Genomic DNA, 14,605 nt, shown 5'->3' with positions numbered 1-14,605 from the left:
GAATCTTCATAAAGGATGTTGCTGAAATAATAAAAAGTAATTACGTATATGCTATTTTATTGGTCTTGTTTAAATTCAGCACATCATCACAAGTGTGTTAGCATCTAATTCTAAAAACTACTGTTAGGTTACAATAATCAAGATACCTACCTTGATTATGGAGTGAGGAACATGGCCACTAAAGCATATGAAAGCTCAAAAAGAGACACTGCTTGTGACCATCACATGTAGGGTCTTTCTGTAGTCTCCCAAACTATCACTGCCCTTTCTTATCCACATTTGTAAACAAAGGCATTCTATTTATGAGTAACTACTCTAAAGAAATTATTTCTTGATCATCTTGAATACTGATATAAGTAATGGTATTCTATTTTCGGAGCACAGAATGTTTGATTGATCATCGTACAAATTCATTTGCAAGAGCAGAGATTTGTGGCTGTATGTTTGATGCTCCAACAATACTGATTTGACATTTTCAGCTTCTGACATAAGGAAGGAAGAGGAGTCCTCTGGTAGGTTACTGTCCACTACTTTAGCCATGACAGTGGGGCTTTTTACTGCCACCAACATAGTAAAAACATAACTGATTCAGGTCCACTTTGAGAAGCTGAACTGCTTTCTTTGCATTTTCTGCTTATTGGTTATTAAAGGAAATGTGACATTATATATGTCACAAAATGACTTAACTCTGTGTATGAAAATTTAATTGTTCAGGTTGGCAACAGCTTCATATATGGAGGATGCCATCAGTATATCATAGTAATGTGGAGGACTGATGTCTCCTGAGCTCCAAGAAATCAGTTTTAGTGGAACTGATCAAAAGGTTGGTAAAGTAGGCACCTATCCTGCTTTCCTTGGTCATTATCCTTGTTTGGTTTGTTCGTTTGCAGTTCAGTGTTAATTTATGCTTCATCCTGTCGTGCTGTGGTTTGCATTTTGGGTGTCTGCAGCATAGTTCTTCCAGTTCCAAGTATTACTCTTTATCCTGTCTTTGTGGATGAAGGAGGTTTAGCAATCAGTTTTTTGTTTTGTGATTTATTCTGCTTATACCAGAGTCTCACACACAAGCCTTTTCTTTCATATTCTTACTTAGTTAACATTATTATATAACACTGTAACATCATATCTTCAGAAATTATTAGTTTTGGCACCTGTGCTAACACACTTCCCAGTAATTATATTGTGCCTCTACATTACCCAGAGCAGATACTCTTTAGGGACAGTGAGTATTGAGTAGTATTATTTCTGTTGACTGGACTATAAATGTTAAGTGCATGTCTGGTAAATAAACAGTTTGTATTGTTATAATTCAGTAATTTTATGCCATCATTATACAATAAAATGACAAAGTTACCCTCCATTAGGAATGGGGAATGCACTCAATGACTGTGATAGGACTTTCAAAATGATGGAACACAGCAATCAGTCATCCTTTCCTTTTAGGCTTTATTAAAGCAAATCTAGATTTCAGCTAGTAACTGGCCATTATCAGTTCCCTATTATTGTGGCCCCTAGTACGTCAGTCCCGTGTTATTTGGGCTTCTGTCGCAGTTCATTCAAGACTTTAATGAACTGTAACAGGAACCCAAATAAGAGGGGACTGATGCACTAGGACATGTTTAAGTACTCTGAAATACTACATTGATAATTGCTAGTTACTAGCCAGAATGTTGATTCGCTTTAATAAAGCCTGAAAGGAAAGAACAACTGTTTGCAGTGTTCCATCATTTTGAATGATTTTTTATTGTATGTTTTTTTGTAACATTCTGTATAAATCTGGCACAGCATATAAATTCAAGTAACATTTATCAACAGCTGTGTTCAGGGGAGCACATAGGTGCCCTAGCAATGTCTGAACCTGGCTCAGGGTCTGATGTGGTGTCTATGAAGCTTCAGGCTGTGAAGAAGGGAGACTATTATGTTTTAAATGGCAATAAATTCTGGATTACAAATGGACCAGAAGCAGATGTGCTTGTGGTAAGTATAATTGCTTGCAATAATGCTAGATTAGCAGACAGGCTCATTAGTATTTCCATTTTGTAGGTGCAATTCCCAGTACAGACAGTAGACATGGGTGAAACTAAATTATGTCTGTGCTTAATCAAACAATACAGAGTCCTGTATGAAATAACAATAATATCAAGAAAAGGATAGATTAACAAAAATAACATTTTTGAAAATGTAATTTAATAGATAAAAAAATCCACCCACCAAGCAGCAGCTGGAGAAAGCATGTATAAAGATTAAGGAAATGTGCAAGATTGTGGAGCCAGTGACTCCTTCTTCTGGCAGAGAGATTGAAGGGGAAGGTAGTGAGATGAAAGAAAGGGACTGGCAAGGTTTAGGAAATGGGAGAGTTTGGAAAGGTCTTCCAGAACCACAAATCAGGGGAGATTCACCAGCCAGTGTGACGACATTTCCTGCTGTATTTCTTTGTTGATCATCCTGTGTCAACTAACTGTGTTGCTACACTGGCTGAAAAATGGGATGTGGAAGTACAACATTGACTACTTTAAATGATGTAGCTGACAGGTGTACATTTGCGTTTCACAGTACTTTATTTCCACTGTTCACAACCCCTCGATAATACACAGTTATATGGCCAGTGCACTATTGTTTAACTTTTGATAAGCCTCATTAATAGGTTGCAGGCAAACGTCCACATACTGCTACAATAGTTTCCTGTTGAACATCTACAAGCAGTAAAAGCCTAACCATACAGATCACATTTCTTGAAGAATAAAAAGGTACATATGGAGCACACACTGTCATTGTTTAATACATGGCCCAATTGTGTAACATTTATTTCTCAGTTAAGTTCAAGCATTGTTGTTCTAACCAACACAGGTTTCTTGTCTGAAACTCAGCCGTGGACTGATTGTCTCGGGACCAAAATTCGGGCCCTTATATATCCTCGCAATAATAGATACTGAAAATACACGCCGTTCAAAGTTAAATTTACAGAAATTATAGTTAAATCTTAACTCATTAAATTAACTGAATACATCGAAAAATTGGTTCTTTTTAACAGTTTCTTCTACTACAAGAGTTAGGCCGAATTATTTGTTCAAATCATGAAATTAACAAATATTGTTGCGCAAACAATACTTTTGACAAAACTGTTAATTACTTTGGAGTTAATTAATAGCTGGCTTTGCTAACATGTTTTCAAATAGATCCAAATATATACTTTAAGATTACTAGTATTTAGTCTTCCAAATATTTACAGTTATTACAGAATTTATATTTGTTTATAAGGCAACAATAGAAATTAATTTGTGAAACAATTACTGATTTCACCCTGTAACAGAAGTATTAATTAGAACTAGTGTTAAATTCTTTAAAACTAAGGGCCAACCTTTCTCTTATATGAAAATGCAGATTATACTCATGTATGTTAATGGTAATTAGTACAAAAATGAAAAAAAAATGAATTTTAAGGAGGCAGATGGCAAAAACAAGAGGGGAAGTAAAATTATCCCAGCTTGCTTCATCACATCAGGATGAGAAGGATGGGGATTGCGCCACATGAGATTTGAAAACCTGAGAGCTTAAAGGTGGAAGACAGTGTTAAATAAGACTGAGATTGCTGAAAAACATTGTGCAAGAGTTAATAACAGGAAAGCAAACAGTATTATATGTTGTAAAGTGGGATGTGAGGAAAAATAGACAGGTCAGAAGATACAATACAGAATACAAAAAGGGAGTGAAGAAAGGAATAGTTACTGGGAAGAAATGCTAAGATCGAATGAATTAGCATAAATTAAGGCCATATGGGTGGTGAGGACCAAGGGCATGTTGTAACACTAGTTCCTGCTTGTGGAGTTCTGAGAAACTGGTGTCCGGGGGAAGAATCCAGATGGCTTGTGTGGTGAAACAGGTACCGAACTTATGACTGTCATGTTGTAGGGTAGACTTCTCTCTTTCTACAAAATCTTGCAATTACCTGCCCCTCGTGTTTCCTTGGATGATATCGTGTGACAAACCAACTTCAGACTGCAACAGCAGGTCGGACTTCACTTTGGGAAGCTATCATACCTTCTCCTTCATCTCAACAGCGGTGTTTCCTTCCTGACCCTCTCCAGCTCCCTAAACAGCCAAATCGTCAACCACCACTCCTCTCCTAGAATCTTCACTTGGCCAGCCTTATTAACATAACCCAACCTTCACTACTGCTTTCCAGAGCAATGATAATCCATGATCACAAAACCATCCACAATAGTACAGTGTTCTCAACCTCTCATCTGAGGCACTTGAACCTCCTGAATTATTTGTATTGTCAGAGGGTCCCACTTCCACTCTTAAACTTGTGAAACCTGCAAGTAATCGTGCTGGTGTATGCTGAAGGACCTATTTTCCTTTACACATTGTGTGTACTGGAAATATCACTTTGCAGCCCTATCGCAGAACTTTCAAACAGAAAATCTGACATTGAATCCTGCCTTGAACACTTCTGAACATGATCCCAACATGATGCACCATCGCTACCTCAAAATCACCCCTTGCAATCCTTTCAAGAATTCCTAACACCCAGCATTGCTTCACAATCCATTCTCAGGTACCTACAACATGACTCTAACCTGTCCTCTGCAGAACTCCCAAGTTCTTCATTCCCTAAAAACTGAAGATTCATGATCATCCTCCCGGCTGACTAGGTATATCCTTCATATAGCATCTGCTGTCTATCAAGATTCTATCCTTGTGATACAAACTGGCCTAATCCCTCCTTTAAACCACAGACACCTCACAAGGAGTAACAACTCAATCTGTACTCCCATCTGTTATCTTATTCCCAAGATCACTGAACATATACTGCCTTAGTTGATCATCACCTGCAACATGTAGTAAAAATTCTTCCCTCCCCTGTTAAAGACACCAACCTAGATTGTCTGAAATTTGTGACTGTCCCACTCCCATCACGCACCTTCCTTGTCACCATGGATACTTCTTCTGTCTGTACCAACATCTCCTATGTACATGGTCTGCTTGCTGCTGTACATTACCTCAACCAATGCCCACCTGATACCAATCTGTGATGTCATTTCTACTCACCTTAATCAGCTTAATACTTTCCAACAAAGTACCCATGATCTGGGGGTAGTGTCTTTGATTAATAAGCAAAATGTCCTTGGTTTCGGGTTCAAAACCCGCTGCCACTTAAATTTTGATTAATAATCAGCATCATCAGTCAAAGACTCCTTGGATAACAAGTCACCCTCATTCTGCCAACGGCCTTGTCAAATAGGGCAGAGGAACAGAAAGAGATTCAGAGAACAATGTTGTTCATGGGATGGGGAACTGCCCATAAAGGTGGAAGAATCAGCAATGATCAGCAGCATGAGGATGCAGAAGGCAATGGAAACCATTGCATTAAAGACAAATAATGTTTATCTACAGGACATGTGGCCTGTAACGGGAAAAGTTTCGTGATGATCTCGCCATTGGCAAAAGATTTCAGAATAGTCCCCCATTTGGATTTTCAGGAAGGGGCTGCCAAGGTGGAGATGATCATGAGAAAAAAGATGGAATAACCAATGAAAGGATAACATTCTACGAGTTGGGGTGTGGAATGTCAAAAGCTTGAACATGGTAGGGAAGCTAGAAAATCTGAAAAGGGAAATGGAAAGGCTCAATCTAGATATAGTGGGGCCAGTGAAGTGAAATGGAAAGAAGACAATGATTTCTGGCCAGATGAATATAGAGTAATATAAACAGCAGCAGAAAATGGAAGAATGGGAGTAGGATTCTTTATGAACAGTAAGGTAGGGCAGAGTGTGTGTTACTGTGAACACTTCAGTGATAAGGTTGTTCTCATAAGAATCGACAGCAAACCAACACCGACAACAATAGTTCAGGTATACATGCCGACACCGCTAGCCAAAGATTGAAGAGAGAGAGAGAGAGAGAAAGTATATGAGGATATTGGAAAGGTAATTCAGTGCATAAAGGTAGATGGAAAATCTAATAGTCTCGGAGGGGGAGGGGGGGGGGGAGGCTGGAATGCAGTTATAGAGGAAGGATTAGAAGAAAAGGTTACAGGAGAATATGGGCTTGGGACAAGGAATGATGGAGGAGAAAGGCTAAATGAGGGAGGGAAGAGATTAATAGAGTTCCATAATAAATTTCACTAAGTAATAGTGAATACTGTGTTCAAGAATCGCAAGAGGAGAAGCTATACTTGGTAAAGACTGGGTGATACGAGAAGATTTCATTTAGATTACGTCATGGTCAGGCAGATATTCTGAAATCAGATACTGGAGTGTAAGGCATACCCAGAAGCAGATAATGAAGTAGTGATGAAGAGTAGGCTGAAGTTTAAGAGATTGGTCAGGAAGACCCAATATGTAAAGAAGTGGGATACGGAAGTATTAAGGAATGATGAGATACACTTGAACTTTTCTAAGGCTATAGATACAGCAATAAGGAGCAGCTCAATAGGCAGCACAGTTGAAGAGGAATGGGCATCTCAGTAAAGGGCAATCACAGAAGGAAGTACAAAAGCATTAAGGGAAATTCAGGAATACAGAAATACAGGTCTCTGAGGAATGAAATAAACAGGAAGTGCAGGGAAGCTAAGGTGAAATCGCCGCATGAAAAATGTGAAGAAATCGAAAAAGAAACGATTGTTATAAGGACTGACTCAGCTTATCGGAAAGTCAAAACAACATTTGGTGAAATTTAATGCAAGGGTGGTAACACTAAGATTGCAATGGGAATTCCACTGTTAAATGCAGAGGAAAGAGGTGATAGATGGAAAGGGTACATTCAAGGCCTATGCGAGGGGGAGATTTGTCTGATGTGATAGAAGAAGAAACAGGAGTCAGTTTAGAAGAGATAGGGGACCCAGTATTAGAATCAGAATTTAAGATAGCTTTGGAGGACTTAAGATCAAATAAGACAGAAGGGATGGATAACATTCCACCAGAATTTCTGAAATCAAGAGGGGGAAGTGGCAACAAAATGGATATTCATGTTGGTGTGTAGACTGTATGAGTGTGGCAACATACCACCCAACTTTCAGAAAAATATCATCTCCGCACTTCCGAAGACTGCAAATGCTGACAAGTGCAAGAATAATCGCTCAGTCAGCTCAACGGCTCAAGCATCAAAGTTACTTACAAGAATAATACACGGAAGAATGGGAAGAAAATTGAGGATGGGTTAGATGATGATCAGATTGACTTTGGGAAAGGTAGAGGCACCAGAGAGGCAATTCTGACGTTGCAGTTGATAATGGAAGCAAAACTAAATAAAAATCAAAACACATTGATATAATTAGTCGACCTGGAAAAAGTGTTTGACAGTGGAAAATGGTGCGATGTGTTCAAAATTCGGAGAAAAATAGGGGTAAGCTATAGGGAGAGACAGGTAATACACAATATATGCAAGAGCCAGGAGGGAGTTATAAGAGTGGACGACCAAAACAAGTGCTCAGATTACAGTGGGTGTAAGACAGGGATGTAGTCTTTTCCCATACTATTCAATCTGTAAATCGAAGAAGGAATGGCAGAAATAAAGGAAAGGTTCAGAAGTGAAATTAAAATTAAAGTTTAAAGGATGTCAATGATAAGATTGTCTGATGAAATTGCTATCCTGAATAAAAGTGAGGAAGAATTGCATGATCTCCTTAATGGAGTGAACAGTTTGGGGAGTGTATAATGTGGATTGAGAGTAAATCAAAAAAGACGAAAGTAATGAGAATTAGCAGAAATGAGAAGACTGAGAAACTTAACGTTTGGATTGATGATCACAAAGTAGATAAAGTTAAGAAATTAGACTACCTAGGTAGCAAAATAACCAATGACAGAGCATGGAGGACATCGAAAGCGGATTAGCACTGGCAAAAAGGGCATTCCTGGCCAAGAAAAATCTACTTGTATCAAACATTGGCCTTTATGAGGAAGAAATTTATAAGAATGTAAATTTGGAGCACAGCATTTTATGTTAGTGAAACATGGACTGCGGGAAAACCAGAACAGATGAGAATCAAAGCATTTGAGATGTGGTGCTACAGATGAATGTTGAAAGTTACGTGAACTAATAAGGTAAGGAATAAGGAGGTTGTGTGTGGAATTGGAGAGAAAAGGAATGTATGGAAAACACTGACAAGGAGAAGGGACAGGATGATAGGACATCTGTTAAGACATCAGGGAATGACTTCCATGGTACTAGAGGGAGCTGCAGAGGACAAAAACTGTAGAGGTAGGCAGAGGTTGGAATATATCCAGCAAATAATTGAAGATGTAGGTTGCATATGCTACTCTGAGATGAAGATGTTGGCAAAGGAGAAGAATTCGTGACAGACCACATCAAACCAGTCAGAAAACTGAGGACTCAAAAAAACTTCCCAACAACTAATTTATCTTTGAGGGACAGACATACAGACAGATCTGAGGCAGAGTTTTGGGAACCAGGATGGATCCTTCCTGTGCCAACCTTTCCATGGATTGCTTGGACAAGGCTTTCCTGAAATCCATGTCTTCAGCCCCTGTTTTGGTTTAGGTGCATTGATGACATCTTTGCCATATGGGCTCATGGTGACGCAGACCTGATAAAATTTTTGGAATCTTTAAACATATTGTCCCAATTAAATTTCATGCAGTCCTATTCTAAATCCTATGCCACTTTTCTCGATGTTCACCTTGCCGTCACTGAGGGTCAGCTACACACTTATGTTCACATTAAATCTACTAACAGAGAACAATACTTACATATTGACAGGTGGCATCCTTTCCATGTCAGACGTTGCTGCCCTTACAGCCTTGGCATTCGAGTCAATCATATTTTGTTCAGAAGCAGACTTCTTACAGCAATACACAGCCATTCTCACCTCAGCCTTCACTATATGTGATTACCCCATCAGCATAATTGTGAATCAGAGTTCCCAGGCTGTCACTTCCATATAATTGAAGTCTTTATTCAAAAATAATCATCAGAGGCCTGAGCACAACTATCGCACTGTTTCACAAGCTGGAGGACTCCCTATTCCCAGAAATACTGTGGCTGTAACAGGAGCTATCCCTCCACTATGTCCTTCAGTTCATGTGCAGAGTTGAAGCACTTTCCTTTGAGATGTTTTTAGCAGCCCAACCACATGGAAGACACAGTGTGATATGTCTGGGTTGTAGGGCAGATGCTTAAGCTACTCCCACTTCTACTTGGCGATTACACTCTGTGTGGCCTTGGAGACATGTCGACTCATTTTATCATGGAGCAGAATATCTCCCTCTGTGAGCAGTTTAGGCCATTTACTCTTGACAGACATTTGTAGGCTATGTAGTGTCTCACAGTACACGTCACTGTGAATGGTTTTTCTGTGCTTGAGGAATGCAGTGAGTGTCAGACGCCGGATGTCAGAAAAGACTGATCAGACCCCATATTCTTTCTGCACCCATTTCCCTGCCCTATGATTCCTACCTCTGAAATTATCCCTACTGCATCCTCCTGCCAGCACCTATGACAGCCCTGTAACTGGCAAACCACAAGCAATCAAATGGAGAGCCAAGTGTGAAATGACACATGTTATGTACGTACTATCCGGCCTTCTACATTAGTATGACTACCGAGTTATCACTTAGGATGACTGGGTGTAGACTGAGGGTGTGTATTGGTAACACTACAGTTGGGTGCTGACATTACAACATGTTCTTCATTCTCACCACCAACATGGCCTTAATTTATGTTATTTTCTTCAGTCACAACATTACTACTCAGTAGCTATTTCTTTCCTCATTCCTTTTAGTTTTCTGTATCTTTTATTGTCTGACCTGTCTATTTTTTCCCACCTCTACCACACATAATGCACTTCATTTATCTTCCAGCTTTTAGCTCTCAGATTTTCAAATCTCATCCAGTGCAATCCCCAGCAACCAGTGCCTTCTCATCCCTTCCAGTACGTCTCCCCTGACCTGGGATTCTAGATGAATTTTCCGAACTCTCACTACTTCCCAAATCTTGCCAGTCCTTCTGTCAGAATGAGCCACTGGCTCCAAAAGCTTGCACATTTGTAAAGGTTGTCAGTGACACTAAATTGAGTGTCCATTCTCTAGGGAACGAGACAGGAACTGAAGTTGAGTGTAGCAAAGCAAAAGCTGAAATTCTTAGCTCTTTTTTCACCTGTTCCTTTACAGAGGAAAACCCAGGAGAATTGCCTCAATTAAATCCTCATACTACTGAAAAAAATGAATGAAATCAGTATTAGCATCATTGGTGTTGAGAAACAGCTGAAATTGTTAAAGATGGACAAAACTCCAGGGCCTGATGGAATCACTATCAGATTCTATATAGAATTTGCATCTGAGTCAGCTCCTTTTATAAATATAACCTAACGTAGACCCCTTGATCAAAAAACTGCCCAGTAGTTAGAAGAAAGCACAGGTAACATCCCTCTGTAAGAAAGTGATCCACAAAACTACTGTCCAATATCTTTGACATCAATTTGTTGTAGAAATTTAGAACATATTCTGAGTTCAAAGATAATGAGGTATCTTGAACAGAATTACCTTCAACATACCAACTGGCATGGATTCTAAAAACATTGATCATGTGGAATCTAACTTGCCCTCTTCTCGCATGACGTACTTAAAGCTTTCTCACTTATTATCAAAAGTATGCTCATATGGCATATCAAGTGAAATTTGTGATCAGATAGAGGACTTTTTAGTAGGAAGGACACAGCATGTTACCTTGGATGGAGAGTCATTGTCAGATGTAGAAGTAACTTTTGGTGCGCTTCAGAAACACATGTTGAGACCCTTGCTATTCATTTTGTATATCAGTGGCCTTGCAGACAATATTAATAGTAATCTCAGACTTTTTGCAGGTGATGCAGTTATCTATAATAAAGTACTCCCTGAAAGAATATATCTGGCACACATTTTAGTTTATTGCCTCTGATTCCACTTAATATCTCACTGCAGCTTGGAGCAGGGATCCCCCTTCAATTTACATATAGTGTTTCACAGCTGCTAGATCTGCGTTGTGCTTGTTATTTCGAAGGAACAGACACTGATTCTGCTTAATGTCCTGCTGCTGCTGATAGTAGTGATCCTCCTTCAGTTTGCATACATAATATTCAGTCAGCTCTTGATAAGATTTCAAAGTGATGCAAAGATTTAAATGTTGAAAAATGTAAAATGTTACACTTCACAAAACAGTAAAACATAGTATCCTATGACTTTCATATCAGTCGGTCACAGTTGGAATCGGCGAACTCTACAAATACTTAGGTGTAACACTTTGTAGGGATATGAAATGGGGTGATAATATAGGCTCAGTTGTGAGTGAAGCAGGTGGTAGACGTCAGTTTATTGGTAGAATACTGAGGAATTGCAATCAGTCTATAAAGGAAATTGCTGACATATCACTCACAGGACTGGTTTTAGAATATTGCTTGAGTGTGTGGGACCCGTAGCATATAGGACTAACAGGATGTACTGAATGTATACAGAGAAGGGGGGCACAGATGGTTACATGTTTGTTTGACCCATGGGAGAGTGTTACAGTGATGCTGAATAAACTGAACTGGCAGGCTCTTCAAGATAGATGTAAACTATTTGAAGAAATTCTACTAAAAAGTTTGAAGAACCAGCTTTAAATGACTCTAGGAATATATTACAACCCCCTACGTATTGCTCACATAGGTTTTGTTAGGACAAGATTAGAATAATAACAGAATTTACAGAGGCCATCAAACAATAACTCTTCCTGTGCTCCATAAGTGAGGGGAATGGGAAGAAACCCTAATAACTGGTACCTTGGGACATACCAACTGCCATGCACTGATGGTGGTTTGCAGAATATGAATGAATGTAGACAAATCCTGATTTCCTTAACCTATTTATGTGTTATCTCCCACTGGCCACTGCAGCAAGAGACAGTGGCCATGTGTGTGTGAGTTGTGCTTGTGTTAATGTGTATGTGTTTTCTACTTCAGAAGGAGGCCTTTTCAAGACAAGAAAAAGTAGGGAGATATAGGAGGAGGGAGCAGCAAGTCACCCTTAACCTCTCTGCCTCCTTTCAGTAATCGGTGCTAACATTCAAATCTTGAATATTTCACACATAAGTGCATATGAAACACAAAGAATAGCAGCAGTATCTCCATTCCTAGCAGATAACTTTTTTCCATGTTAGGTTCTTATTTCCATTCATCTTTGGACTTATGAGACGTGATGCTGTCTTAATACTGTTCTTCCCAAATAGTATACTGATAGCCTTGAAGTGCTTTTGTTTTCTGAAACTGCCCCACCAAATCTCATAGACAGCTGTGAATCAGTATAAACTGAATGATGTGTCTACAACGTGGAAAATAAAATTTCTTATACAATATACCAACAATTTGGGGTTGTATTTACAGGCTCTACTTGTAAGCCAAGAGAAAGACTTGGTTAAGCCACACACTGCGAAATGAGTTAAAGTAGGCTGATCCATCAGAAGAGGGAGGGGGTGAATTTACGTGTGTGATCTACCAACTAGCCCGTGAGTTTTATCCAGCATTTTAGGCTTGGTTGCACAGGTGAATTTTAAGCAACCTCCTTTGTAGATTGACAGCACTTCCTCAGTATTCTACCAATAAACCAAACCTTACCATGTGCTTTATGCACAACTGAGCCTTTGTGATCATTCCATTTCATATTCCTACATGTGTTACACCCAGGTAAAGCAAACAGTGACTCATTGATATTATAGTCATAGAATACCACGTTTTTTCATCTTGTCAAGTGCACATTTTTAAATTTCTGAATATTTAAAGTAAGTTGCCAATCATTGCACCACTTTGAAATCTTATCAAGATCTGACTGGATATTTATGCAGCTTGTTCCAGACCTAACTTCATTATAGGTAACTTCATCATCTGCAAAATGTCTGATGTTACTATTAATATTGTGTGCAAGGTCATTAGTATACAACATAAACAGCAAGAGTCCCAACACACTGCCCTGGGGCACATCTGAAGTTACTTCTACATCTTACGATGACTCTCCATCCGAGATAACATGCGGTGTCCTCCCTATCAAAAAGTCCTCAATCCAGTCACAAATTTCATTAGATACCCTGTATGATCATACTTTTGACAATAAGTGTAGGTGCGTTACTGCATCAAATGCTTTTCGGAAATCAAGGAATACTGAAACTACCTGGTTGCCTTGATCCAAAGCTTTCAGTACGTTGTGTGAGAAAAGTGCAAGTTGGTTTTCATATTATATATGTTTTTGAAATCCATGGTGGTTGGCACTGAGGATATCAATACCTCATTATGCTTAAGCTCAGAATATGTTCTAAGATACAACAACAAATCGATGTCAAGGATGTCGGACAGTAGTTTTGTAGATCACTTCTACTATCCTTCTTGGAGATGTGGGTGACCTGTGTGTTTTTCTAAGAAGGGGCATGGTGTTTTGTTTACAGTTAGAAGAGGAACTACCTCAGACGCAAATTCAGTATAGAATCTGCCAGAGATTCCATCGGGACCTGGAGCATTGTTCAGTTTTAACGATTCCAGCTGTTTCTCAACACCACTGACAATAATACTTCTTTCTTTCATCTTTTCAGTGGTACAGGGATTAAATTGAGGCAATTCTCCTGGGTTTTCCTTTGTAAAGGAACATTTGAAAATTGAGTTAAGCATTTCAGCTTTTGCTTTGTTACCTACAATTTCAGTTCCTGTCTCATTCGCTAGGGCCTGGACACCAACTTTGGTGCCAATAACAGCCTTTACATAGGACTAGAATTTCTTTGGGTTCTGTGAAAGGTTACTTGACAATATTCTGCTGTGGTAGTCATTGAAGACTTTATGCATTGATCTCTTGACAGCCAAATGAGTTTCATTCAGTGTCTCTCTAGTATAGCCCCACGCTTTGGTTTACACATATTATACACTAATCTCTGTTTCCAAAAAAGTACTTTTATAGTGACTGTGTACCATTCAGGTCGCTCCGATTATGAACTGTTCTACTGGGAACATATCTATCCAGCGCATGGTCAACTATTCTTTCAAACTTGAGCCATAGTTCCTCTTTATCACCTGCCCTGTGCTGGAAGTTCAAGTTCCTCATTGAGATTTGCACTGCTGATTTTTTTATCTAGTTTATTGAACATATATATCTTTTTGCTTGGTTTAGTTGTCCTTTGTACTTTGGTCATCATTGTTGCCACAACTGTCATGATCACTGATACCAGTTTCAATGGGGACATCCTCAGAGAGGTTAGGCCTATTTGTTGTCATTAGATCCAATATGTTCCCGTCATGAATGGGGTTCCTAACTATCTGTTCTAGGTAGTTTTCAGAGAAGGCATTTAGTGCTATTTCACAGGATGTCTTACCACAGCCACCACTGATAAAACTGTGATTTTTTCCAGTTGATTGTTGACTGATTAAACTCTCCATCAGTGATTTCAGTATAATGGGGGAACTTATGTACAAGTGAACTGAGGTTTTCTCCAGAGCTTTCAGTTACATCAGGAGAAGAGTCTGCTGGGCGATAGAAGGATCCGTTATCATTTTATGCCCACCTCTGATGCTGAGTCTTGCCCAGACAATCACACATGCAGCTTCAGTGTGTATAAAATTGTGGCAAAATGCAAATAATTGAGCTGTATAGATAAC

General features: G+C 39.1%; 1 protein-coding gene across 1 annotated transcript in view; it reads left to right on the top strand.

The window, feature by feature from the left end:
* The window catches only part of LOC124545824 (isovaleryl-CoA dehydrogenase, mitochondrial), a 63,308-nt gene that overhangs the window by 13,767 nt on the left and 34,936 nt on the right, over positions 1-14,605 (top strand). The window contains exon 4 of the mRNA XM_047124777.1: positions 1,816-1,977. Coding sequence (XP_046980733.1) covers positions 1,816-1,977 — 162 coding nt within the window. The remainder of the gene's footprint in view (positions 1-1,815; positions 1,978-14,605) is intronic.

The sequence above is a fragment of the Schistocerca americana genome, chromosome 8 (genome assembly GCF_021461395.2).
Source record: "Schistocerca americana isolate TAMUIC-IGC-003095 chromosome 8, iqSchAmer2.1, whole genome shotgun sequence".
Lineage (NCBI taxonomy): Eukaryota > Metazoa > Arthropoda > Insecta > Orthoptera > Acrididae > Schistocerca > Schistocerca americana.
Note: the sequence above shows the minus strand (reverse complement) of the source record. Positions and strands in the feature narration are given on the sequence as shown.